Source organism: Sminthopsis crassicaudata, chromosome 5 (assembly GCF_048593235.1).
Source record: "Sminthopsis crassicaudata isolate SCR6 chromosome 5, ASM4859323v1, whole genome shotgun sequence".
NCBI classification, from domain to species: Eukaryota; Metazoa; Chordata; class Mammalia; order Dasyuromorphia; family Dasyuridae; genus Sminthopsis; species Sminthopsis crassicaudata.
The window spans coordinates 25,726,073-25,751,275 of record NC_133621.1 but is presented as its reverse complement, the minus strand read 5'-3'; the positions used below and the strand labels follow the sequence as shown (position 1 = coordinate 25,751,275).

Sequence of the window (25,203 nt, the reverse complement as noted above, 5' to 3'; positions counted from 1 at the left end):
AGAAAGAGGTCGGGATTATCTTTGTAAAGATTTACAGTGCTCTTTTTTATTGACCCCCAAGGCAAATGGAAAGAACAATACTCACCTTGTTGTCTTAATGCTCCATGCCTGCAAAACATGGTAATGTTACAGTCTTTGAAAAAAAAACAAAAATGGCAACAATGGAGTGAGGTATAGATCATAACATATTCTCAATGAGTTTCATACAAGAATTGGTACACGGTATTTATAGTTATATACAGATATACAAATATATGTGTATATATATATATATATATATATATATATATATATATATATATATATATATATATATATATATATATATATATATATATATATATATATATATATATATAAATAATAGCAGTTGGATGACATTACAATGCATAGAACTCAGGATTTGGAAGCTGGAAAATCTGAGTTCAAATCTTGCCTCAGATGCTGACTTAGCTGTGTAACCCTAGGCAAGTCACTTCATCTCCCTTCTATCATAATAGCATCTCTCTCTGAAGATTATTGTGAGGATCAAGTGATCTTTGCAAACATCCAAGTTGTGTATAAATGCTGGCTATTATCTACTTCCATGCTGATGAATCACTTGATTTTAAGTTATATAAAGGAAAATTAGGCTATTCAAAGGCCATTGAAAGGAACAAATGATGAGAAGGATTCTTGTTTTCCTTCATATGACATCATCAGGTAAGGCTCAAATAAATTAATATCTTTAACATTTTAAAGTACTTTGTGAATGCCCCACTGTTGTTAGCTAAAGCTCTCTGAAATGGAATGGAACAACTCTACTTCAGGAAGTTCATGAAGCATAAGAAGAAGGAGGAGGAGGAGAAGAGGAAAAGGAGGAAGAAGAGGAAGAAGGAGGAGGGAGAGGATGAGAAGGAAGAAGAAGGCGAAGGAGGAAGAAAAGAGGGAGGAATAAAAGGAGGAGGAGAAAGAGGGGGAGAAGAAGAAGAAGAAAGAGTTGGAGGAAGAGGAGAAAAAGGAGGAGGAGGAGAGAAGAGGAGGAGAAGGGTTAGAAGGAGAAAAGAACAAAGAAGAGGAGAAGGAAGAGGAGAAAGAGGAGGAGAAGAAGAAGAAAGAGTTGGAGGAAGAGGAGAAAAAGGAGGAAGAGGAGAAAAGAGGAGAAGAAGGAGGAAGAGAGAGGAAAAAAAAGGTGTAGCACCTCCTCCATGCAAGTGCCTTACAATTATCCTTTGAACCTCACAGTAACTGGGGGGCAGCAGCAATTATCATCCACTTTTGCAGATGGGGCCTGAGGCAGGTAGAGGGACACATTACCTAGAAAGTATCTGAAGTCATATTTGAGCTCAGGCCCTTCCTGCCTGCAGGCTCAGCGTTCCTGCTCCCTGATCAATGTTGCATCTCCTCTGACCCTTTGGGGGCCAGAATAAAGAGCGCTGGACCTGGTACAGTCACAAGTCGGAGTTTTGGCCTTGCCCACTCTGCTCAGCCTCCCCTCCCACTATCCTTTCAGAAACACAACAAATGGGCCTAGATTCCCCTTCATGAGAGAGGAGGTCCCTGTGACTAGAGCTGGCCAAGGCCCCTGGCCCGTTCCTGTCTGGGGGAAGGCGCAGAGGAAAGGGGAATGTCTCAGGCGCCTCCTTTTCCCATTCCTGGTTCTCGACTGGAGGGGCGTCAGGAGTACCGAGTGCAGCACTCTCTGACCTGAGGGTCCAGTGGATGGCCGTGGGCCACACCCCACATGTGTCTGAGGCAGGATCTGAAGCCAGGTCTTCTTGACCCCAAGCTGGCTCCTCCGTCCACTTTTTCACGTGTTTGGGAAAGGGCAGGAGGTGGGGGACTGGCCATTTTCTAGCCCGAGTCTTGTAAATTTTTAGCTTTTCTCCTCAAATATATTATTCTGAATGCGATCCATTGGGGACTTTTTTCCTTAAGTGGACGGTGTGCAGTGGATGAAGCAATTGGAGTGAGTGCCTCTCCCTGGAGAGAGAATTCATCACTGTTGTAGAAGATGGTGACATTTTAGAAAGAAATTCGGGGGGAATGGAACGCTTAAAAAATTAGATTTAAACACAGTGGCCCGGGATTGATTTTGATTACATTCAGATGGGTACGCTGATGGATTAGCAGCCTTACAAATGTTTAGCCCATTTCTCACTCTGCTAATAATCAGAATAATCTAATTTTCAATGTCATTTAATGTATTGCATTCAAGGTTATAATAGATCATCTTTCTAATAAAACCCTGCAATTAGGTAATGAATAATACAGTAAGGCTGCTGTTCAGAGCCCCTTTATTTCCAGCCTCACCTCGCAGACGGGCATGTGGAGGGACCTTTTTTCTTGGAATATAGTGGGTGCTTTAAAAGTCTTGGAGTGGATCTCAAGGAGTAGCCCTGGGCGACATGCTTGACTATTAGAAGGTTCTGGAGATAGGGAAACATGAGATTTTTTTTAGGAAAAACAAACATTTCGCAAAAGGAAGGTCTAGGTTTGATTCTTTTTAATATATATTATCTCTGTACCTGCAAAAATAAGTGGTGACTTGTCAAGGTGTGTATTGGATTTCTCTAATAATTGTTGCTTCTCCCCCCGCTCCATTTTTTATCTACATCCCCTTGAGAAATACTGTATTTCAGTTCTAAATATTTTTCCAATATCCATTGAAATCGCTGCTGACATTACTGATTTTTCAGCCGAAGCCACGAGATATCCAATTTTGCGCAGGTTTTTCTCGTAACCTGATCTCTAACCGATGATATTTACTCTGATATTTTCTTATGGCTCCATCCACGTAGGAAATAATTATGGGGCTAATGCTTATTGCCGCTATTATTCCATATATGTCAGAATCCCTCATCTGTGAGTCTTGATTCATTAATGGCACGTGGTTTAGAGACGCTACATATGGTATTTACATACTGTAAGACCTGACAACAGTTACTCAGGCACTCATCGGCTCGGGGAGGGAAGGGTACGTGTGCACCCATGCAAGCCCTTGCGACCTTACCGGGGGAGGAAATCAGAACAAGGCGGCTTTATGAGGGCACGCGGCTAGAAGGGAGTAGTTTCCTGAACTCTACAGCTCTACATTCCATTAATTAATTTGGGTTAAGTGACTTGCTTATAGCCACTCAGCTAGTAAGTGACAAGTATTTGGGCCTGGAGTTGAACTGGGCTCCTCCTGATTCCAGGGCCAATGCTTTATCCACTAGCTTCCCCATTTTTACATTTATTAAGAAAACCATTGTGCTAATTTATCCAAGGATCATCCCCCTGCCAGAGAATCTTTCCACTGTCATTCTGAGTATACAGTCAATCAATCAACATTTATTAAGTCTCTACTGTATACCAGGCGACAATGCTAAGTCCTTGGAATGCAAAGAGAGGCAGAGACAACTCCTACCCTCAAGAGCAGGGGTCCTCAAACTACGTCCCGCGGGCCAGATGCGGCCCGCCTATGGCAAAATCAGACCCGAAGTGACGTTCAACCTAAACTCACGTTAGCAACGCACACTTCCAGCACTGGGCTGAGGCGGTGGAGACAGAGTGTGAGGTGCTCCAACAGTCTGAGGGACAGTGAACTGTTCCCCTATTTAAGGTTTGAGGACCACTGCTCAAGACCTTACCGTCTATTGAAGGAGACAACAAACAAAAATACGCAGGCATATTTGTGTGCATTTTGTGCATTTATGGGTATATACACGTACACGTAGATTTTTGTTGCGGTTCATTTGTTTCAGTCATGTCTAATTCTTCATAATCCCCTTTGGGATTTTATTAGCAAAAAATTCTGGAGGGGGTTGCCATTTCCTTGTCTAGTTCAAGGTCACAAAGCTACTAAGTGTCTGGGGTCAGGTTTGATGAGTCTTCCTAATTCCAGGCCCAGTACTCTATCTAGTGCACCAACTACATACTCTATATGTAAGTATGTATATTCACATATATATGTATATACACATACATATAGATATATGCACATGTACGTATACATACATATACACATATGTATACCTACAAGTGTGTGTATATATATGTATGTATGTGTGTATACATGGGCATATATTCATACACATTCATGCAAATATATATACATGGACATATAGAAACACATTATACAGGTATATACATACACATGCACATAAATATGCATACATACATTTACACACATAAACATATACAGACAGACAGATATATATACACATATCTACATACGCATTCATACAAATATATACAGATATATACACATACATATACACACACACATATATATATACACATACAGACACACAAATACACATGCATATACACATATACATGCACACAAATATGCATACATACATTTACACACATAAACATATAGACAGACAGATATATATATACACATATCTACATACACATTCATACAAATATATACAGATATATACACATACATACACATATATATATATAAACACACAAATACACATGCATATACACATACACATGCACACAAATATGCATACATACATTTACACACATAAACATATACAGATAGAAAGATATATATACACATATCTACATACACATTCATACAAAAAATACAGATCTATATACATACACACATATATATACACATATAGACACACAAATACACATGCACACAAATATGCATACATTACACTTACACACATAAACATATACAGACAGACAGATATATATACACATATCTACATACACATTCATACAAAAAATACAGATATATACACATACATACACACACATATATATACACATGCACACAAATATGCATACATACATACACATACAGAGGAGTAATAGGAAATAATTAGCAGAAGGAAGGCACTAGAATTAAAAGAAGTAGGGAAAATTTTGCTGTAAAAAATGAGCTTCAAAGACCAAAAAAAAGTCTATCTTTGTCCTCAGGGAGCTTATAGTTCACTGGGAAATGAAGATGATAAATAATAACAGTAGCTAAAACTAAACTTCACATGTATCATTTCATTTGCTCCAACAACTTTATAATAAAGTAGGTGCTGTTAGCTTCATTTTACAGATGAGGAAGCTCAATGGCCAGCTCAAGATCTATTGAAAGAAGAATCTGAGGCAAAATTTGAATTTAGGGCTTTGAGATTCCTGCCCCTGCTCCTTTCTCCAGTATGAAACCCGATCGCATAATATATTTATTATATCACAGAACAGAATCTGGTTTAGTAGAATATAACACACCATAACATAATGGAATAATAATCTGCGCAAAGTTAGGAAAGATAGAGTATTTTTAGAGAGGAAAGATCATAGAGCACTGTGCCAAAGGAACAGGATTATGGAACGGAGCCTGGGCAGAAGAGGAGGATCTTAAAGAGGCTGAGGTGAGGACGGCATCCATTCTACATCCCTGGGATGGCTTGGAAGAAGGTGAACCCTGAGAAGGAAGAGGAGGAGGAGGAGGAGGAAGGGTGCGTTCAGGAAAGAGCTGAGTCAGTGTGGCTGGAAAGTCAAGTTTGCAAAGGAATGGGATTTAAAATAAGCCAGGAAAGGGAGGTTGGGCTCAGAATGTTAAGGGCCTTAATGGACGATAGTAATAATAACATCTGATGTTTACAATGTGTCAAACACTTGGCTCAACAAGTTATAATTATTTAATTTGATCGTCACAACCACCTTTGGAGATAGGTATTGTTGTTAGCTCCATTATACAGATTGGGAAACTGAGGGAGACAGAGGCTAAGTGGCTTGCCTAGGGTCACCCAGCTAACAAGTGTCTGAGGCTGGATATTCAGGTCTTTCTGACTCTAGGCCTGGCATTCATCCCGTGTATCACCTTGATGCCATGACATTTCAAAAAATATGGAAAGAAGCAATGGCTGAGGGCCAGTGGGTAGAGCACCAGCCTGAAGTCAGGAGGACCCGAGTTCTAATCTGACCTCAAACACTTAATACTTCCTAGCTGTGTGACCCTGGACAAGTCACTTAGCCCCAATTGCCTCAGCAAAAAAAAGAAAAAGAAAAAGAAGCAAAGGCTGACAATAGCTATAAGTGAAATTTAACAAGACTAAATACAAAGTCCCTCTTTAAGGCTCCAAAAATCCATCCTCTAAGTGCAAGATGTAGCATTTATATCCTGCTTTGAGAGGAGTGAAGTATTTTACATAATTTCCTGTGGCTGTCTCTACACTTCCAGATCAGGACTCAGTGACCTTGCTATTGTCATATATCCCCATTAAAATCCCAGTTTCTCTGGATTCTGGGTTCCATTTCAAGTAGTTCACTGCAAACGAACTGAATATCCTATTAGATTCTAACAGGTTTGGTAAGAACCATTAATTAGCCAAGTAGAGCTCAACCAAAGGGAACCCGGCTTTACACTTTGATAGTATTGTGATCCCTATTGTGATCCCACTTGTGGGTGTGGAGAAGTCTGTAACCGGTGCGATTGCAGCCCCTCCACACCTTCTTCAGTATCCTCCCTGACCTGAAATATTGAAATGAACAAAGGAAGGTGGCTCTCGTGCATTGGGTTCCTGTTAGCAGAATTCAGTCATGCAGGATTCTTCCTCCTCGGCCTCCATTTACAGGGTTCGCCATCCATTCAGTGGTTCCTTCCATTGCCATTCAACATTGGAGAAACACCATTATCTTCTGTGTACTCCCCCACGGGATGGGGTCTTTAGGTATAGAATCTCTTTTCCACTGAGAAGCCCAGCGCCGATGCTTTGCCTGGTACTGGGCAGGAGATGAGCTCCTCACCTCTGGAGATACCGAAGCTTTTGCTTAAAAAGTAGCGTCTCCTGACTGTGAGCCCTTTGCAGGGCTGAGATTCTGTGTGAATGTTGCACTTCAGCTCCAGGTTGGACCGGGAGGCCCCGGGGCTTTCCCTCTGTGATGCTTTGATTTAGTATCAGACTGAAAATGGTAAACCCTTTGGGCCTATTATCACTGAAGTTCCCAGAATGCAATGCCATCAAGGAAAGGCAAATGTTGGCCGGCCTGTAGTTGATCACTGAAGGACGTTATTTTGTCGGAAACCTTGGAGCCCGTGAGAGTTCCTGGGCCAGTGGCTGGGAGGGGAATACCAGGCGGGGGGCACTTGAGTAACTGTTCCATGATTGTCATTCACGTCAGGGAAAGGCTCAGCGGGGTTCCCCTGGCTCCCCAATTTTCCTCTAGGTCAAGAATCAAGGTGGGTCTGTGAGGAGGCTGGAGAACCAGAGAAACAGCAGGAATCCGGGTCATGGGCCGGCCCCTTTGCTAAGTGAGAGAGCAGCCGGATCATTCCGTTATTGAACACGACAGCCTCCAGAGAGGCTCGGCCTCAGTGCAATTTCCTGAATTCTACCAGATGGCAAGGAGGGGCCGCGGGTCGGAGGGAAGGGGAGCCGCCTGTAAAACTGATGAGAGCATTGTGCTGTTCCAGCTCCGGCTGCGGACCAGTCCTTGAGGTGGGGAAGCTCTCGCCCGTGGGATGAGCCTCCAGGGGGTGGTCAGGAGGGGAGAGCTGTGGGCCCTCGTCCTGGGGAGCTGGGAGTTAAGTGGAGGAGACTTCTCAGGAAGGAGGCAAAGTCCTCCTCTCCGGGACAGGTTAGGTCAACCTGACCTCTCAGCTGCATCTCTGCGGCTTCCAGGACGGTGAGTTCCACCTCAAGTGCGCCGGGCCGGAGAAGGCCTTGGTGGACGGGCACAGCCCGCGTGGTTTCCCCATTTAGACCTTCAGGAGGACCCATCCTCACTGTGCCAGAGGGATTTTTTAATAGACTGCATACATTTCCTGGTCGGATTTTTTTTTTTAAAAGATCTCCTCGGCCGTGAGTCACAGAATTCAGGAAATACCTTCCAACTTCTGCCTTGCCAATTACATAAGGTCGAGCGAGGTTGGGCGAAAAGAAACCGATAAAAAATAGAAATGGGGAAGAACTGGAAAGATTTCGTCCTGCGGGGGAAAGACATTTATTTTGCTCTTGTCTAAATGTATTCTGGAAACAATTATGTAAATGTGACACACAGCATTCTGCCCTCCTGGGGGAGCTTTCCAGCTGATGAGATTCTCCTTGACCTTTAATTGAATGGGTGTAACCCCTTCGTTCTGTCAAATTACGCACAGGATCATACGTTCGGAGCCCGAGGAGGCCTTAGAGACCCCTGCCCAGCCCCCTCACTTTAGGGATCTAAGACTTAGAAAGTGGGACTGGGGATTTAAACCCTGACCTTGGGAGCCACTCTGGATGGCCCCTCGTGTTTAGAGTTTCTCCTGTAAAACAGACGGAGCGGAGTTTCTGCCGTAGTTTGGGCCGACAGAAGAGAAATACTCTGAGCTCCTAAGAAGGGAGACTGAGGATTTTGGAAGAGAAAACCTCACAATTCTGGCCTGTCTCTGACGGATGGTGGTAGAGTAGATGTAGGGCATATGTGCTACCCATATATAATTATACTATACAGTATTTTTTATATATATATATATATATATATATATATATATATAGCATATATATATATATATGTGTGTGTGTATATATATATATATATATATATATATATATATTACACTATGCTGTGTGTATACACACACACACACACACACACACATAGTATAATGCACTGTAGTGGAGAGAGTCCTAGATGGGGAATCAGGAAGATCTGGCTTCAGATCCTGCCCCCAATGAGCCATGTCACGCAGGTTATTTCTCTCCTTTGGGGCTCAGCCACCTTGCCTGTGCAACTCCGTCACACTGGGGCTGAGATGATTGAACGATGACCTGATTTGCCAAACCTTCAAGTGCTGTGTAATCAGTTGTTGTTCCGATTGGCTCCTGGTGGAAACTTCCTTACTTTTCAGTGGGTGCAGGGCATCCTCCCTGTAGTGAGGAAATCCCTCTCCATTAAGACCAGAGCCCACTTTGAACACACTTAATGCACTCTTAATGCCTTACAGTGTGATCAGCCAGGGTCACACGGCCAGGGCGGGGCAGAGGACAGCTTGAAGCCAAGTTTCCTCTTACTATCCACTGATCTCCCTCATGAACTATTTTTTAAAATCGCTTTTTATTTACCAGTCATATGCATGGGTAATTTTTCAGCATTGACAAGTGCCAAACCTTTTGTTCCAATTTTTCCCCTTCTCCTCCTCCCCCAGATGGCAGGTTGACCAATACATGCTAAATATGTTAGAGTATAAATTAAATACAATATATGTATACCTGTCCAAACAGTTATTTTGCTGGACAAGAAGAATCAGACATTGAAATAGTGCACATTTAGCCTGTGAAGGAAATCTAAAATGCAGGCGGACAAAAACAGAGGGATTGGGAATTCTATGTAGTGGTTCATAGTCACCTCCCAGAGTTCTTTTGTTGGATGTAGTCGGTTCAGTTCATTACGGCTCTATTGGAGCTGACTGGGTGAACCGACTCTTCTTACCAGGTCCTGTGGCCATCCTCTCCTGTACATCCTGTTCTTCCCCTGCTCTCAGACAAAGGCCATCTGCCTTTGTCATCCACCCATCCCCTGTAATGGAAGCTTCCCCATTGTTCCCCTCCCAGGATCCCCAGGACCGTGCCCTCTGAGCGGGGCTGTCTGCTGCAGTGTTCTGTCTGGTATGCCTAAGTGTTCATTAGATCATAAGAACAATTCAGTTAACATTCATTAAGCACCTACTATGTGCCAAGTCCTGTGCTAAGAGGCAAAAGACATCCCTGCCCTCAAAGAGTTTACAGTCTAATGGGGGGCCAAAGATGGAAGGATAAAGCAGGCAAACAAACATACACAAAGCAAGCTATATTCAGGTTGCTGAAAGGGACCATAGAGGTCATCACATCCAACTTCCTGGTTTTACAAATGAGGCGATTAAGATTTATAAGTGACTTATCTAGGATCTCACAGTTTGTCAGATCCAGTGCCCTCCCCTCCCCCAATAGGCCATTTGATCTAACACCTAACATCTGATCTTCCTTTGCCCCCCTCTTTGTGCTCACCCATATCCCCACCCCTAGTCAAGTATGAACTTGTTGAGAGCACACAGCTGGATCCTTTAAAAAATACAACTTTAACAAAAACAAACAACATAGTTGTTACTGGTTGATTAATAGCAGAATAAAAGTAGCTGATTAAGAAAATATTTGTTGAATTGCATTGTGAACTCCTCGTGGCAAGGGCCACATTTGCGATTTCTCCTCTTTCTTCTCTTTGTGAGACCATGTGCAATAAATGTTAATAATGGTACAGGGAGAACTCGGCTTTTCTTGGGAGAGCCAGGGTCATCAGCTCTAGTTTATCTCAGCTGTTTTTGTCTCCAAGGTCAGGGCAGCCTGGGTGGCGGGGCCTGTATTTCAGAAATACCCAGTAGGAGACCTTTTTTCCATTACAAAACTAGGCTTTGGGAGAGCCGGTTACTGAGTCAGGAAGGTCTGTGTTCGAATCTTGCTTCCGACTTACTGGTTGTATGTTCTTGGGCAGATCATTTAACTAAGCTCTCAGGGCTCCGGGTTATTCTCTAAGAGTGGCAATTGCAGAAAAAAAAATGACAAAGGTTTTTTCTTTACCTAGGAGTTTCTTCTGCCATCGAAAACTCAAGTTTGGTCCAGGCTTTGGGGAAGAAGGGAGCGAGATGGAATGAAGAGAGAGGAAGGTTATTAGAGAGACTACAGAGAGGAAAATAGTGTTAAGAGAAATAATGTCAGAGAGACAGAGACAATGGCAGAGAGATGGAAGGAGAGGCAGGAAGCTCACAGGAAGAGAGAATGTCACAAGAATCGAGTCATGGGGGAAAACACTCTGAGAATAGGACTTGTTCACGTGTGCCTGTGTAGGTGTGTGCACGTGTGTGTGTCTGTGCCTTCTCAGAATCTGTGACCTTTTGGATCGAGCCCCTGGGAATGGAGATTTTGTTTTCTGTTTATTTCAAGCCTCCGCATATGGCCATGAGCTATATAGGGACTGGTGATGATTCAATCATTTCCTTTCCAGTGAATCCCCAGAGAATAAATACCTGGGAATTAAAGTTCTATATGCCAGCAGCAGCAGGAGCTGCCAGGTCAGTGGGAGTCCATCATTCTTCACGGACAGAATTGTTTTGGGTCCTTCCGCTCTCCTGCGATGACTGATGAGCTGGACGGGAGCCCGGCAGGATTCGCCACGGCCCGGACAAACGTTCCCACGTGCGGCGGCTGACTCGGAGTTCAGGGCTTGTTTTGTCCACCATTCCCTTTTTAGCAGTGGAATTGGCAGCTTTGATCTAAAGACCAGAGACTTCTGCCCAGAGGCCAATATCTGGGGGGACGGACCCCGCTCCCCAAGCTCCAGCTGCCCAGATATGTACCCTGATGGCTCCCTTGCCAGTCTCCGTGTTGCCAACTTTCACATCTTAGGCCGTCTTGGCTATATTTTATTTTTCATATACATATAAATATATAAACATATGAAGATAGCACAAACCATGGATTGGGGTCCAACCATGCTCAGCATCAGCTACGGAAAATTAACCCTGGCGGTAGAGCTCAGGGTCACAGAATAGTCTCTCCCCTTCTCGGCCCCCCTAACCTCAGTTAATATAACCCTAGCCTCCCTGTCTCTATGTTCTTCTGCTCTTCTTTCCAGACCATGCTCTGGAAGGAACCATTCTCTGTTATGGGGCAAGATCTGAGGACTTAAGGGTCAGAGGAGCTGAGTTCTAACATTTCAGGGCATCAGTCAACAGACTTGGGGGGATCCATGAGCTTGGATGGAAAGATTTCAACTTGATTATCACTTTCTGTTAACTGAAGTTGAGCAATTCCTTTAATTATGAAGTAGACCCCTAGCCATTCTTTTAAAAAGGGGGCATCCCTCACTGAAATGTGATTTTTTTTTTCTGAGTAAAAATGGAAAGCACAGTGTCTGGGGACTGTGTGTTACACTTCTTCAAAGGGGTTCGGAATACTTTATGTCTGAGATAGGAATAAAGCTCCTAGGACGAGCTTCCATCAGTTGCATCATCAGAATCTGATCGTTTCCTTCTTCCTATTTTAGAGACTATGAGGAAATATCCCACTGTCCCTAAATAAACTCTTAAAGTCCAAATACTTTTTCGTTTGTGTTTATTTGAATCAGGCGGAATCATTTTTTTCCTACATACTTAAGACCTTCATAGTCTGACAGTCAAGAAGGTTAAGATGTGATTAAGGTCTCCTTCTACTGAAACTGTTCCAAATGGTTAAGGATTTCTTTTTCTTAAAGTACACGATATACACAGAGAAAAAGAGGTCAGTGGACTAATTTGTTAGCCTGCCAAAGGGGTATCCATGCCCCCGAAAAGGTTAGGAGCCCCTGATCTACAGCAGTCCCCCCTGGGGGCCATCCTGCCTCTTCCCAAACCCATGAAACCTCTTTTTGTGTGTCGGGAAAGATTAGCGAATGGGTACCCTGCTGAATTCAATATCTGAGTAATAGAAAGTGATCCCGTTTATCTCATGCGTGTGTCTTATGCTGATTTTCAGTGAATAAGAAATCACTCGAGATCAATATGAATACTAAAACTACTGAACAAATTAGTCTTTAATTTGAAGATTGAAAGCTTCTTTCGGGGTCATCACTATAAATATCTATTTCATTGTCCAGAGCGTAAAAGAAATCTGCGGCCCTTGGCGTTTTGGTGCTGTTGGGACTTCTGAGTAAACAGAAGCTGCTCTCCATTTTATTTTGGACAAGCTTGAAAAGATTGAGAGGATTTCTCATCACGCCCTCTCTCTCTCACTCTCACTTTCCGCCTGTGTGAGCTTGGCGAGCCACTTTGCTTTTCTGGTCATCAGTTTCTACTTTTATAAATCAAAGGATTTAGAGCTAGAAGGGACCTGTAGAGGTCAGACTCCCATCCTTCCTTTTCATAGATGAGGAAACTGAGGCTAATGGAGGTGAATGACTTGCCTTGGTCTTAGAACCAGTCAGTGTTGGAGGCAGGATTCAAACCCAGGACTTCCTGCATCTTAATTGCCCCGTTTTATCCCCTATAACCTGCTACTTCAATGGAGATGTTTGAGATGATCTCCAAGGTCCCTCCCAGCTCTATATCAGAGTGATTTTGTAAAGGAAATGGCACACATGGATGCAAACACTCAGGGATGTGTCTGCTCTCTGATACAGGTGTTTAAACCTGACTTTGAGAGAGGTAAGCGGTTCAATGAGTTGTGAAACCTCACTGCACTAGAGAATTAAAAATGAGTCACACTCAGGGACTCACGGCGGGTGTGAGTGACCAGCAGCACGTTACAGAGAAGGAGCAGGAGCCAGAGAGGTGGTCCGGAACATCTGGTCAGAAACCCTGGTGGGCTGGAGGTCTGGCCGCAGAGAAGGGAGGACGGCCCCGGGCTCCTCTGGGACCCTGGTGCAGAAGCTCTCCCACATGGCAGGTGCACCCCTGCGGTGATTGGGAGGATGAGGGCGGGAGTCCAACGTGAAGAATAGAGAAGCGGGATTGAGGTCAAGAAGGTGGTGCCATGAAATGTGTATCCCTGACTTTCTATGCCTACCTCTACCTTTTTCTTTCTTTCTTCTTTCTTCCTTCCTTCCTTTCTTTCTTCCCTTCCTTCTTTCCTTCCTTTCTTTCCTTCTTTCTCTCTCTCTCTCTCTCACACACACACACACACGTGTGAGTGAGAGAGGAGAGAGAGAGAGAGATAGAGACGAGAGAGAGAAGAGAGAGAGAGATGAGAGAGGAGAGAGAGGGAGGGAGAGAGGGAGAGAGGAGAGAGAGGGGGAGAGAGAGGGATTGAGAGGGAGAGAGAGGGGGAGAGAGGAGAGAGAGAGAGAGAGAGAGAGAGGAGAGAGAGAGAGAGAGAGAGAGAGAGAGAGAGAGAGAGAGGGAGAGAGGGAGAGAGAGGAGGAGAGAGTGAGAGAGGAGAGAGAGGGAGAGGGGAGAGAGAGGAAGAGAGGGAAGAGAGAGGGAGAGAGACGGAGAGAGAGAGAGGGGGAGAGAGAGAGAGACAGAGAGAGAGGAGAGAGAGAGAGAGGAGAGGAGAGAGAGAGAGAGAGAGAGAGAGAGAGAGGGAGAGAGGGAGAGAGAGGTGAGAGAGAGGGAGAAGAGAGAGGGAGAGACAGACAGACACAGGAAAGCAGGAAAGCTGGGGGAAGTGGATCCAGTTAATAAGGGTTGGAGAGCCAAAGAGAGTATTTTGTATTTGATAATTTAAGACTTTGTCTTTTCTCTCAAGGACGTTATAAAAAACAACTTCCCTTAATAGTTTTTTAGGACAGGGACATGGGTGATCACTACAAGGAGAGGTGGGAAGATTTTTTATCGCCTGGTCTAGCTGGAAATACCATTCGGAGCACACTCCAGAGCAGAATCCCCCATCAGACTTTCCAGATCCCATGACTGTATGTCCTTTCCATCCTATTGACAAAATTTCTTTTGCATTTACGTTGTACAAATATCACTCTACTCATCTGTATATATGTTGTTTCCCTCCAGCAAGCTTCTTGAAGAAGGCAGGGCCTCTTTATTTGAATATTTTTGTTCCCAGTATCTAGCACATGACCCGTCACATAGTAGGTGCTTAATCATGCTTGTTGCCTTGAACTGAAAATGTATATGGAATTTCTGTTCCTTGACTCAGTTAAATTAAACTAGTATTTAATGCTCACTTACTAAGCACAAGACCCTGTGGTGTAGGCAGTAGCTCCTGCTTTCTTAGAGCTTATCATCTAAGTAGGCATTCTTATTTAAGAGATGAATGTACTTGATACCATCCTCTGGATCATGTAATATTTTCATTCTTAATCTTGGACAGGGAAGATTTTGGATTCTCCCATGGTGCTTTGCAGTTATACCTAACATTTTACTTTCCCTGAATGCTTCCATGTGTGGTTTTTTTTATCTCCTACTCCCAGGAGACCTATGAAATATTGGTAAATCATTCCCATTTTACAGATGGGGAAATAGAAGCACAGAGAAATCTGTACCATTTTACATGATCAAACCGAGTCACTAGTCTCAGATCTCGATTCCCATGTTCTTTCGGTTACACCCACCAAACTTCCAGATTCTTCTACCTTTTCCAGACTACAAAGAATTCTGAGCCTTCTGTCTTGTGTCCCGGTCCTATAAACTTTCCATTTATGTCCTCGTGGTTTCTGATTTGCTCAGCTTTCCTGAGCTCTTGCTCCTTAGCCATCAGTGTTGTCCACCATTTTCTTTTCCAATAGAGTAAGTTATTTACTTCAACTGATCTTTCTTGTTTACCATTATTTCTGTTGCATCTTCCATATTTTTTTTCTCTCTCTCTTTTCATTGTTTCTGCCAAGCCATTTTAAAATTCTCACTTCAGGAGCTCTTCCTGGGATTTTCACAGTCAGCATGGCACCCTCACTTGATAAAAACTTCCAGGAAGTTTGTGGAAGTAGCTTTAAAGAGTGTTTCTTTAAAGGAAGTGTTGGGGAACGCTACCATTGAATGGGTAAACCCTGAACTGCCTCTTCTCTTATTTTCAGCTGTCAGAAATGATAAGAATAAAAAGAAGAAAGAGCCTTCGAAGCAGGAATTCACAGAAAGCTATGAAATGACAGCAGAATTGGATGATCTCACCGAAAAAATCAGGAAAGCTCACCAGGAAACCTTCCCATCGCTCTGCCAGCTGGGGAAATATACCACGGTAAGGCCCGTGGGTACTGGAGGGGGCTGGGGGGGTCATCACGGTAAGAAATCAGAGCAATACGCCATAGGAAGAACTACAGGTAGGAGAAAAATACTGGCTCATGCTTTCTGCCAGCCATCCCTCCATCATCCTCCCCTGGACACAGACTTTCTACCAGAGGAACCCCATCAAATGACAAGAGCTCCGTGGGTGCTGGGCTCAGAGGGGGACCCTTCCCCAATTCTGTCCTGTAAGCATTTGTGAAATAATGTGAACGCCCTATGCTACTCACTCACAGAATAGAGACAGACAAAAAGGAAATTCCCTGCCCTCAAAGAGCTCCTAGCGTACACACTGCTGGGGGGAAAGGGCGGAGGAGAATGTGCACACAGGTAAGTAAAGGCAAAATGTCTGGAGTTCTCCTTCGGGCTTTTACCTCTCACCACTCACTCACACTTTCTAGTTTCATCTAGAGCTCATGAGCCCCCACTGGTGTGTTTCCCATTAAAAAATCAAGTAGAAAACAATTCCTTCTCTAATTTTATAAAATAAATACAAGTTTCAAAAAGTAAAAAATAAAATAAAATAAATACAAGTAATTTCAGGAGTGGAGAAGAATGAACAAACAGGGGAATCAAGGTAGACCCCTGGAAGGGACTTCCCTAGGGATTCTAAGAAGACGACGTGGGGGTATTCCATGCGAAGGCATCTCAGCCTGTGGAAGAATCTGGGATTTGGAAACCAAAGAGATTTTCCATAGTCTTCTATTGTCTGCTATTTATCTCCTGAGTGTCTCTGGGAAAGTGACTTTCTCTTACTGGACCTCAGATCCTTCATCTACAGGAGAGGGTGGATTGAAGGATATTAGAAAGTCAAGCACATTTAATAGCGCATTTTAAGGTTTGCAAAGTATTTTACATCTGATATCTCACCTGATCCTCCCAACAACCGGGTTGGTTGCTGTTCATTCCAGCGAGGGGGACCCTCCGTCGCCTCCCAAGGGGGAGCCCCTTCCACATTTGAACAATTCTTTTTGGACTTCCTTGGGAAGCAGTGCATGGACTTCTCATCCAAAAATATAATGAATATGTCAATATTACTTTGTTTCAAGAGAAAATAATCTTATTCCGAGAGCTGTGCAATGCTCGGGTAGGGAAGGAAGCATGAAATACTTTATTTAAAAAGTCACTCGCTTCTGTCACCCCTGAGTTAAAGCACCTCTCTTGCCTCCGTGTACCTGGGCCTTTTAAGTTCTATTGTCTGTCATCCATCTTGCAATTTCCCTCCTAGCCTGGGATTTTTTTTTTTTTTTTTTTTTACTGAGTAACTCCACTAAAGTGGAGATCAGAGGGTCACCGCCAGGGACTTGGGGGCGACCTAGTCCGAGCACCTCATTTAACAAGAGTATGGAACTGACATCCCGGGAAGGAAAGAAATCTTCCTGTGTGGCAAGCGACAGAGCAGGATTTGAACTCAGGCCCTCTTCCTTCCAAATTCAGCCCTCTTCTCACATCCCACTGCAGGGCTCTCTGGGACTCCCCGATTCTCCATGACCCTCAGTCCTTCAGAGCAGATTCCAAGAAATCCGTTTGCTTGGAAATTAGAGAAGAACGTAGGTAACGTCCTCCTGGAAGGGGAATTGCAAGCGCGAGTTTACCTCTCCTCTGAAACTGAGAGTAGTCTCCGGCACTGGGGTGTGGATTGAGAAGTCTTGGACAAAAATGCCTCATGGAGAGCCCCGAACTTGGGACACCTGTCGGCCACTTCCCACCAATCCCAACCTGTCTTGGCCTTCTGGGGTCTTCCTGCCTTCCACTGTTACCTAAGCCAGCCTCCTTCCATTCCTCACCACAAAATTAATTCTATCCTCCCTTTCCCATCGTCTCTCCCTCTCCCTGCTCCCTCTCTGATTGGCCCTGCCTGAGAATAAGTTATTGGATGGAAGGAAGGAAGGAAGGAAGAAGGGAAAGAGGGAGGAAGAAAGGAGCAAAGGAATAAAGGAAGGAAGGAAGAAACAAGGGAAGGAAAAAAGAAGAAAGGAAGGAAAGAAAGGAGGGAAGGAGAAAAAGAAAGAAAACAGAAAGGAAGGAAATTAAGAAAAAAGGAAGGAAGAAAAATAAAGATAAAGGAAAATGAAGAAGAAGAAGGGAAGAAAAGGAAGGAAAGGAAGACTCGAGTTCGAACGCAGCCTCAGGTACTAGCTTCATGGACCTTCCCGGCGATCTCAGTGTATAAATGTTACACATGACAGGGCTTCATGGAGAACACTTTCCCCGCCATTGGCCCGCCCACTGCCTGATCGCCATTTTCCTGGGCCGGGCAGGGAGCCCTGGCTTGCTGTAGAACCGGAGATGGGAGCACTTTTCAGGTCCTGAGAGTGCAGCAAGAAACGGGCCCACGGAGCAACTTTTTAAAAAGCCCGATTCAGCTGGAAGTAGACAAACCCTCCAGACAGACCCTCGCCGTCCCCAACAGGCGGAGGTGGAGCCCTGGGACAGGAGCCTCTAGGGTGGAGATCTGGAATTCCCTCCAGGCTCGAGGTCCATGGGCAAGGGGGCGCATTAAGTCCATTCTTTCCGAGGGACCCTGACAGACGCCTCCGGACTTCAGCCCCCGGGGAGAGCGCTGGTCATTTTGTCCGAGTTCTGGGTCCGCGTGGAGGTGGAGAGAGCGGGAGGGAAGGGCGGCGGCTTCCCCGGACTGCCGTTTCCAGAGGCTGACCCTGCTCACAAGGCGGCCCAGCTGTGGGGGCGGGGAGGCAGGCCTGCCTGATACTCCCCTTCGAGAAGGAAACAACAAATGATGGCCTCTCCGCACCCCACAAATGAGCTCTTCCCTTCCGGTCCGCATCTCCCCTGAGCCGACCCGGGAGAAAAGTCAGAGGGTCCCAGAGCGCCTCTGACAGCAGCCCTGGGACGTGGCCGAGAGGACGAAGCCTGCCTGCTGGGCCAGTCTCACTGCTGGGAGCAAGCCTCCAGGGTCCGGGACGCTGGGGAGGAGCCCCCACAGACAGGGCCCAGGACGCCGGGGAGGAGCCCCACAGACAGGGCCCGGGACGCCGGGGAGGAGCCCCACAGACAGGGCCCGGGACGCCGGGGAGGAGCCCCCGCGGACAGGGCCGGGGACGCCGGGGAGGAGCCCCCACAGACAGGGCCGGGGACGCCGGGGAGGAGCCCCCGCTGACGGGGCCGGGGACGCCGGGGAGGAGCCCCCACAGATAAGGCTCGGGACTCCGGTAGGAGCCCCCGCGGCCGGGCCAGGACGCAGGGGAGCTTTTGTAAACTAGATTTTAAAGCCACGAGCGGCTCCAGGACTGCTTCTGGGCCTCTCTGACGAGCTCGTTCTGAGAGGAATGCTCCTCAGGAAGGCGGCAGATTGCAGCCAAGGAAGGAAATGATGAAAGGAAGGGATCCATTTGTGCGGCAAAAACGGGCATTTAATTGGATTTCATGGTGTGGTCGGGCTTTTCTGCTGCTCAAGGGGCCACCAGGGTGTAGTGGAGACACATGGCGCCATATGTGCGGCAGCAGGGCATTCTGGGAGGGGCGGTCCCGGAGCCCCGCAGTCCTCTGAGCAGCCGCGGGGAGCGCCGAAGCCCCTGCCCTCTTCCGCCGGGCTTTGCCCCTCTTCCGTCTCCCCCATCCCATTGTCCGCCTCTGTTTCTTTGAGACCCCCTCCCCCTCCCTGCACCCCCATCCTCCCCCGTTCCCCTCCCGTGTTTTTGGCCTCCTATTTCACTACCCAAGAACGATGCTTAAAGAAGTTGGCTCCGTGTGGCGGCCCGCCTTCATTGCGGCACCACGTGGGTGAGAGCCTGCCATTTGTGGCATTGGGCAGATAAAATCTCGGCGGTTTCGGTGGCCGGCCTGTGAATGTGGCCACGGCCCCATAAAACTCCCGCGGTCGGTGTTTTATGGACTCCCCCTGCCTTCCGTTCGCATAATCGCGGGTGGATTTACATCCGGTGAGACAGCCGGCATTATTTTTCGGGGACGGAGCCCGGGGGCTCCGAGGGGATGAAGCGGCCGGCCGCTGATGAAGATCTCGTTCACACTCCCTGCTCCCGCGATGCCTTGTTTCCGGATGGATACCCCATTGTACGATGATTTCCTGCTTGGGGCTCCGCTCTCGGCGCCTCAAGACCGTGCCGTCTTTCTATGAACTGGATAAACTGCCTATTAAATTTAATTACAGTCTGAGCGGTCGCACATCTTGATCCTGTTTCCCCCCCAGTGTACCGTATTTCACCAAGGTCCTTGAGGATGAAATAAAATAAATCACCAGGATGCGCGCTCGCTCCCCACAGGAATGTGTAAGAGGACGAACCCACGGCAGCCGTTTTAGAGCCACAAGGGCAGGTGGGGCTTCCTCGGCTCCCACGTGACCCAACTTGGCGCCTCGGATTTCCTCGCCCGGAGGGAAAAAGGAAAGGAAATCAAATCCTGGCTTGGTGAGTCCCCCAGGTTGGCTTTTATTGGCAGAGGACGGGCTGGCATTAGTGACGTCACTCAGCATCATGGAACTCACACAGTCATCTCCGGCCTCCGCACCTTTGGAAGAAGCTGATCCTCCCCCAGGCCAGGAACGCACCCCCCAGCCCTCTATCAGATCCTGCCCCAGAGGCCCGCCCACGTGCCATCTTTCCCGCGAAGACTTTTCCATGGTTCTACCCGCCATTGCCTCCCCCCCCCCAACTGTGTAAGCATTTTCTACTTCCTTGCCGAGGCCATTGTTCTATATGGGAAGAATCCTGTATCTACGGGGACCATCCAAATTTGGGGTTTGCTCCAAACACCGACTCCCCAGCTCCCTGTCTGAAGAAGCCAAAAGAGTCTGCGAAGTCCCGCAGTTTGACTTTCTGTTTCCAGGAAATAGTCATTCTTTTTTGCAGATAAGGAAACTGAGCCAGAGAAGGCAATGACTTTTCTGGAGTTGCACAGGCAGAAGGTGGAAGAGATGAGATTTGAACCCGGGTCTGACTATAAAATGATCTTTCAATTCTGCCACCATGTTGATTCCCCCTCCCTACCGGTTCCATATCCAATAAAATGTTAGCTCTGGAGGGCAAGGAGATTGGTTTTTTGTCCCTATGTCCCTAATACCTGACAGCCTTCTGAGAGTATTCAGTAGGGGCTTACTAAATGCTTATTGAATGAAGAATCAAGCACTCCCCTTTCCCCAGAAGCTGATACCCAGCCTTGGGGGGATCCAGGTATTTTTTCCTTGCCCAGGACAATCCTTTACCAGGGAGCTACAGCCATTGGGCAGTTTCTGAGCAGTGACAAGATGTCCCTTCCAATGTCTTGGACTCCTAATTAAGAGGAACAACTGCCTGGCCTCTAGAAGCCCAGTGACGAGTTGAGAAGAGTGGCTGGTCCCGGGAAAGAGTCTTCCTTCCAGAGGAGTCTGTATGGGGAGGGCACAGGAGGAGAAGGGGGTTTAAAAGGCTTCTAACAGAAACTGCACATTTTAGAAACTTCCCTTTGAGGGGAAGTGTGAACGATGGTGCCCCAGGACGAGGTTCTGCGGCTGTCTCCAGCTGTCCCTCCCAGGGGTGTCTCCTCATTGGTTCAGTCAGCATTTATGAAGCACTGGCTGTGTACCCGGCAATGCGAGGTGGTGAAAGGCAGCCAGGGCCCAAGCCCAGCCTCTGTTCGGTCCAGGGACTTGTGGCCCCAGCCGGGATCTCCGTCTCCCTGTGCCGGGAGCAGCGGGCGAGGGCATTTCCTTGGCGGCAGATCCCTACCAACAACTTGGATGCACACAAAAAGATAGCACCCAGGAGGGCCTGGGCCGGAGACAGAAGCAGGGCTGCTTCTCGGGCACGAGGCAGGAGACGGGGAGACCGGCCTAGAGAGATGGACAGGCTTCCCATGTGGGCTCTGTCTTTGGGTCAGGGCGGTCCATGGGCCATTCTTTAAAGGTGTTGCTCCATCAGCCATTGCAGGCCCTGGTGGCGGCCTTGGCCTTGCCGGGAACGCCTCCCCCATCCGCAGCACCTCTTAGTTTTCCTCAAAGATTCAGGTCAAAGGCTACTTTCTGTGGGAAGCCTTTCCTGGTTCTGCCTCTGAGAACACCCTCAGGCTCTTCCGGGGACATAATACTGGACCCCGTATTTACATGATGCCCCCTTGTTAGAAACGTGGGCTCTCCACAGCCCAGAGCTGCTTTTTGTTTGCCTAGCCAGACAACTGTATACAAGAGGAGCTTAATGCATGTGACCAGCGCAAAGACGTCCCGATTACATTGTTATTTCCTTCCAATTAAATTCATCAGTGATCTATTAGATGCCTGTTCTATGTTAGGTACCATCCATGCACTAGGGATACACAGGCAGAAGTCAAAATAACCCCTGACTTCAATGAGGTTCCTCTCTGGGGCAGGAGCGCGGCAAGTTTACTCTGCAAAATGCCACATAAAAATGTTATTTACACATATAGTTCTATTTCTTTATAAACATGTTTATATATTATTTATAGAAAAATGTATACTTATGATGTACAATATCTTTTTATATTAATATATCATAAGTATATATTTCACATGATTTATTATACATGTATAACATGACATATATTGTATTTTCGTTATACATTTATAACATTTTTTTTTTCCCCCTGAAGCTGGGGTTAAGTGACTTGCCCAGGGTCACACAGCTAGGAAGTGTTAAGTGTCTGAGACCAGATTTGAACTCGGATCTTCCTGAATTCAGGGCTGGTGCTCTATCCACTGCGCCACCTAGCTGCCCCCCATATACATTTATAATATAAACACATTTGCTTATATAACATTGTCTTATATGTGCTTTATATAAAATATATTTTATAAATAAATGTTTTCTATAAAATATATCTCATTATTCATGCCATTATGCTTATATATTACATGGTGCAATACATACTATAATTATACATAATATATTCACTATATATTTATGTTTGTAATATATTTGTTTGCATAATTATTTTTATAAATATTTATATTCACTATATATTTATATATAATGTATATATATATATAGGAAAGATTTCTTATTTTTGTCTACTATATTCTAGTGTGTAATATATATTCTATACTATATATTACATATAGAGCATTTCTATATTACATAAAATGATATGTGTAATTATGCAATTAAATATAACATCCTGTTTCTATATGTAATTTAGAATATTGCATATATCAGATATTGAAAATTATATGGAATAATGAATTTCTGTATAATATAGCATATATTGCATATAGAAACAGGTTATAGTTATACAATTATAGAGACTACTTTTATAATTTTATTTGTAATCATTATATTTAATACACATAATTTATGATTTATAGATTTTTAAATAATGTAATCTAGATATTGTCATATATAGATATAATACATGAAAACTGCAGTTGGGACCATCACTGGCCATCCTGATCTACGACTAGCCCAGTGGGGATCCATATGGCCCTGGAGGTGAAAGTGGGGGTTGTCCTTGCACGGCCCTCCCTCACTTGTGTCCAGCTCACTTGCATGTCACAGCATCACCTCCCTAATGTCATGGTCTTCCTCAAGAACAAAGAACAGAGCACAGTAACAACAACATATTATGATGTAACAATATAAACTAATTCAGGAAAGTAGACACACACACCATTGCGACTGTAGGAAGTAGCCCAGCGGGGATTTGAACTCGGAGCTTAGGGCTTCTTGGATTGACCGAGGGGATATGGGGATTCTAGGCCTCTTACCCTTAGAGTCATTATTCCGTGAAGATTTAAGGCAGAAAAAGCCCCCAGCTCTACCCTGGGAATCCTTCCCCTCTTCCAGACAACCGGGACTCTGGGACAACGGAATTGACATTTTGATTTGAGAAGGCCCCCCCTCCCCATGTTTCTCTATTACATAAAATAGTATATGTAATTACGTAATTAAGTATAACATAAGGTTCCTATGTGTAATATGGAATATTACATATGCCAAATGTTGAAAATAATATAGAATATATTTTATAGCCAGAGCTTGCTTACGCTTCCTGACTCTATTTGGGCTCTCTGGGCAGAGGCACTGAGCCGTGGGCCATTTCCTTCTCCAGCTCATTTTACAGATGGGGAAACTGAGGCAGACAGAGTTAGGAGGCTTGGCCAAGGTCACGCAGCTAGAAGTGACTGAGGCTGATTTTGGAGTCAGGAAGCTCTTCTTCCCCGAGGATGCTTTTTGTGCAGCTAAAGTGTTCAGCGATCCCTATCTGGAGTCCGCGGTCCTTAGTTAAGCTGGAGTGCTTTGAATGGGATTCATTGGGAGAGGCGGGTAACCTGTTCACAGAGAAGTGGAAGATCATTAGACTGAAGGCAAGCCAACCAGTGTTTGTCAGGCTCCTCCTGTGTCCATGTGCTAAGGGACCCCGAGTCCCACGCCCTCATTGAAAAGCCCAGGCCACAGAGAGTTGGCAGACTCTGAGGTCGTGTAGTCCAACAGCCTTCTTTACAGATGGGGAAACTGAGGCATGGGCAGGAGGCTGATGGATGGCCGAGGCTCATGGACGTGGAGCCGGAGGGAAGCCGACTTTACAGATGGGGAACCCGAGGGCTGACCAGTAAAGGAGCTCCTCAGGTCATCTCCAAGGGATTCCTGTAGGGCTGAGGAAATGTGGATCTCCCCGGCGGCTCTTGGAGAATGTCTCCTGGCCATGGAACAGTCCAGCTCTTTCCTTCGGCCTTCCTGGGTTTCTAGAGGAAATGCTTTCTCCAGGGCTTCCCTGAACAAGGGTTCCACCTCATGTGGAATGTTTAACTCCCCTCCCTGGCCTCGTGCGTGCTGCCGCATCCATTGCGATGAATCCTGAAACATCCCAGGAGTCTGAGAGGCAGGTCCTGCCCCACAAATGCCCTGGATGCTGGCCCGTGTTTGGTTCCGTCCCTTTTTGGGGAGTTTATTTTCTTTGGCAGAGGGAGCGCTGGCTCCCCAAGACGGAGCCTGCAGCTAATGCTGTTGTGTTTTTCTCCTTCCTTTGCCCTGCAGAATTCCAGCGCCGATCACCGGGTGCGCCTGGACCTGGGCCTCTGGGACAAGTTCAGCGAGCTGGCCACCAAGTGCATTATCAAAATCGTGGAGTTTGCTAAGAGGCTGCCCGGCTTCACCAGTCTGACCATCGCCGATCAGATCACCCTCCTGAAGGCCGCCTGCCTCGACATCTTGGTAGGTGCCCTCTCGGGCCTTGTTCCCAGGGTGGGGAGGGGAAGGGCGCTCATCCCAGGGACCCCCGAGGTGGGGCTCCTGCCTCTGCCTGCCCCCCAGGGCGCGTGCTCAGGCAGTCCTGAGGAACCCCACTAAAAGGTGGTCTCGGGGCGATGGGAAAAAGTGATGAAAATGAGAAGCCAGAGTGGGTCAGTCTGGTAGAGAGCTTGCAGAAACAAGCACAGTTCCCCAGAACCTCAGGCGATTGTGCCCTCCTGGCAAAGCAGGTATCTCTGAGGAGGATGCTCAAGCCTTCCCTTTCCTTCCCCTCCCCAAGGGCCAGGTTGCCCACTGCAGCCGCCCCAGCTCCTTTCTCTTCACCTGTTGGGATACCCAAAGGCCCCAGGGCTGCTGCCGGGGCTCCGCCCCTTACACACCTTCCTTTTTCCCTCCCAACCCCAG

The 25,203-nt window shown here is 46.1% G+C and overlaps 1 protein-coding gene across 4 annotated transcripts in view; it reads left to right on the top strand.

Moving 5' to 3' along the window:
* Positions 1–25,203, top strand: part of RARB (retinoic acid receptor beta) — a 713,488-nt gene that overhangs the window by 676,287 nt on the left and 11,998 nt on the right. For all 4 annotated transcript variants that reach the window (XM_074268511.1, XM_074268510.1, XM_074268513.1 and 1 more), the window contains 2 exons: positions 15,439–15,599; positions 24,586–24,762. In XM_074268511.1, the coding sequence (XP_074124612.1) occupies positions 15,439–15,599; positions 24,586–24,762 (338 nt within the window). The remainder of the gene's footprint in view (positions 1–15,438; positions 15,600–24,585; positions 24,763–25,203) is intronic.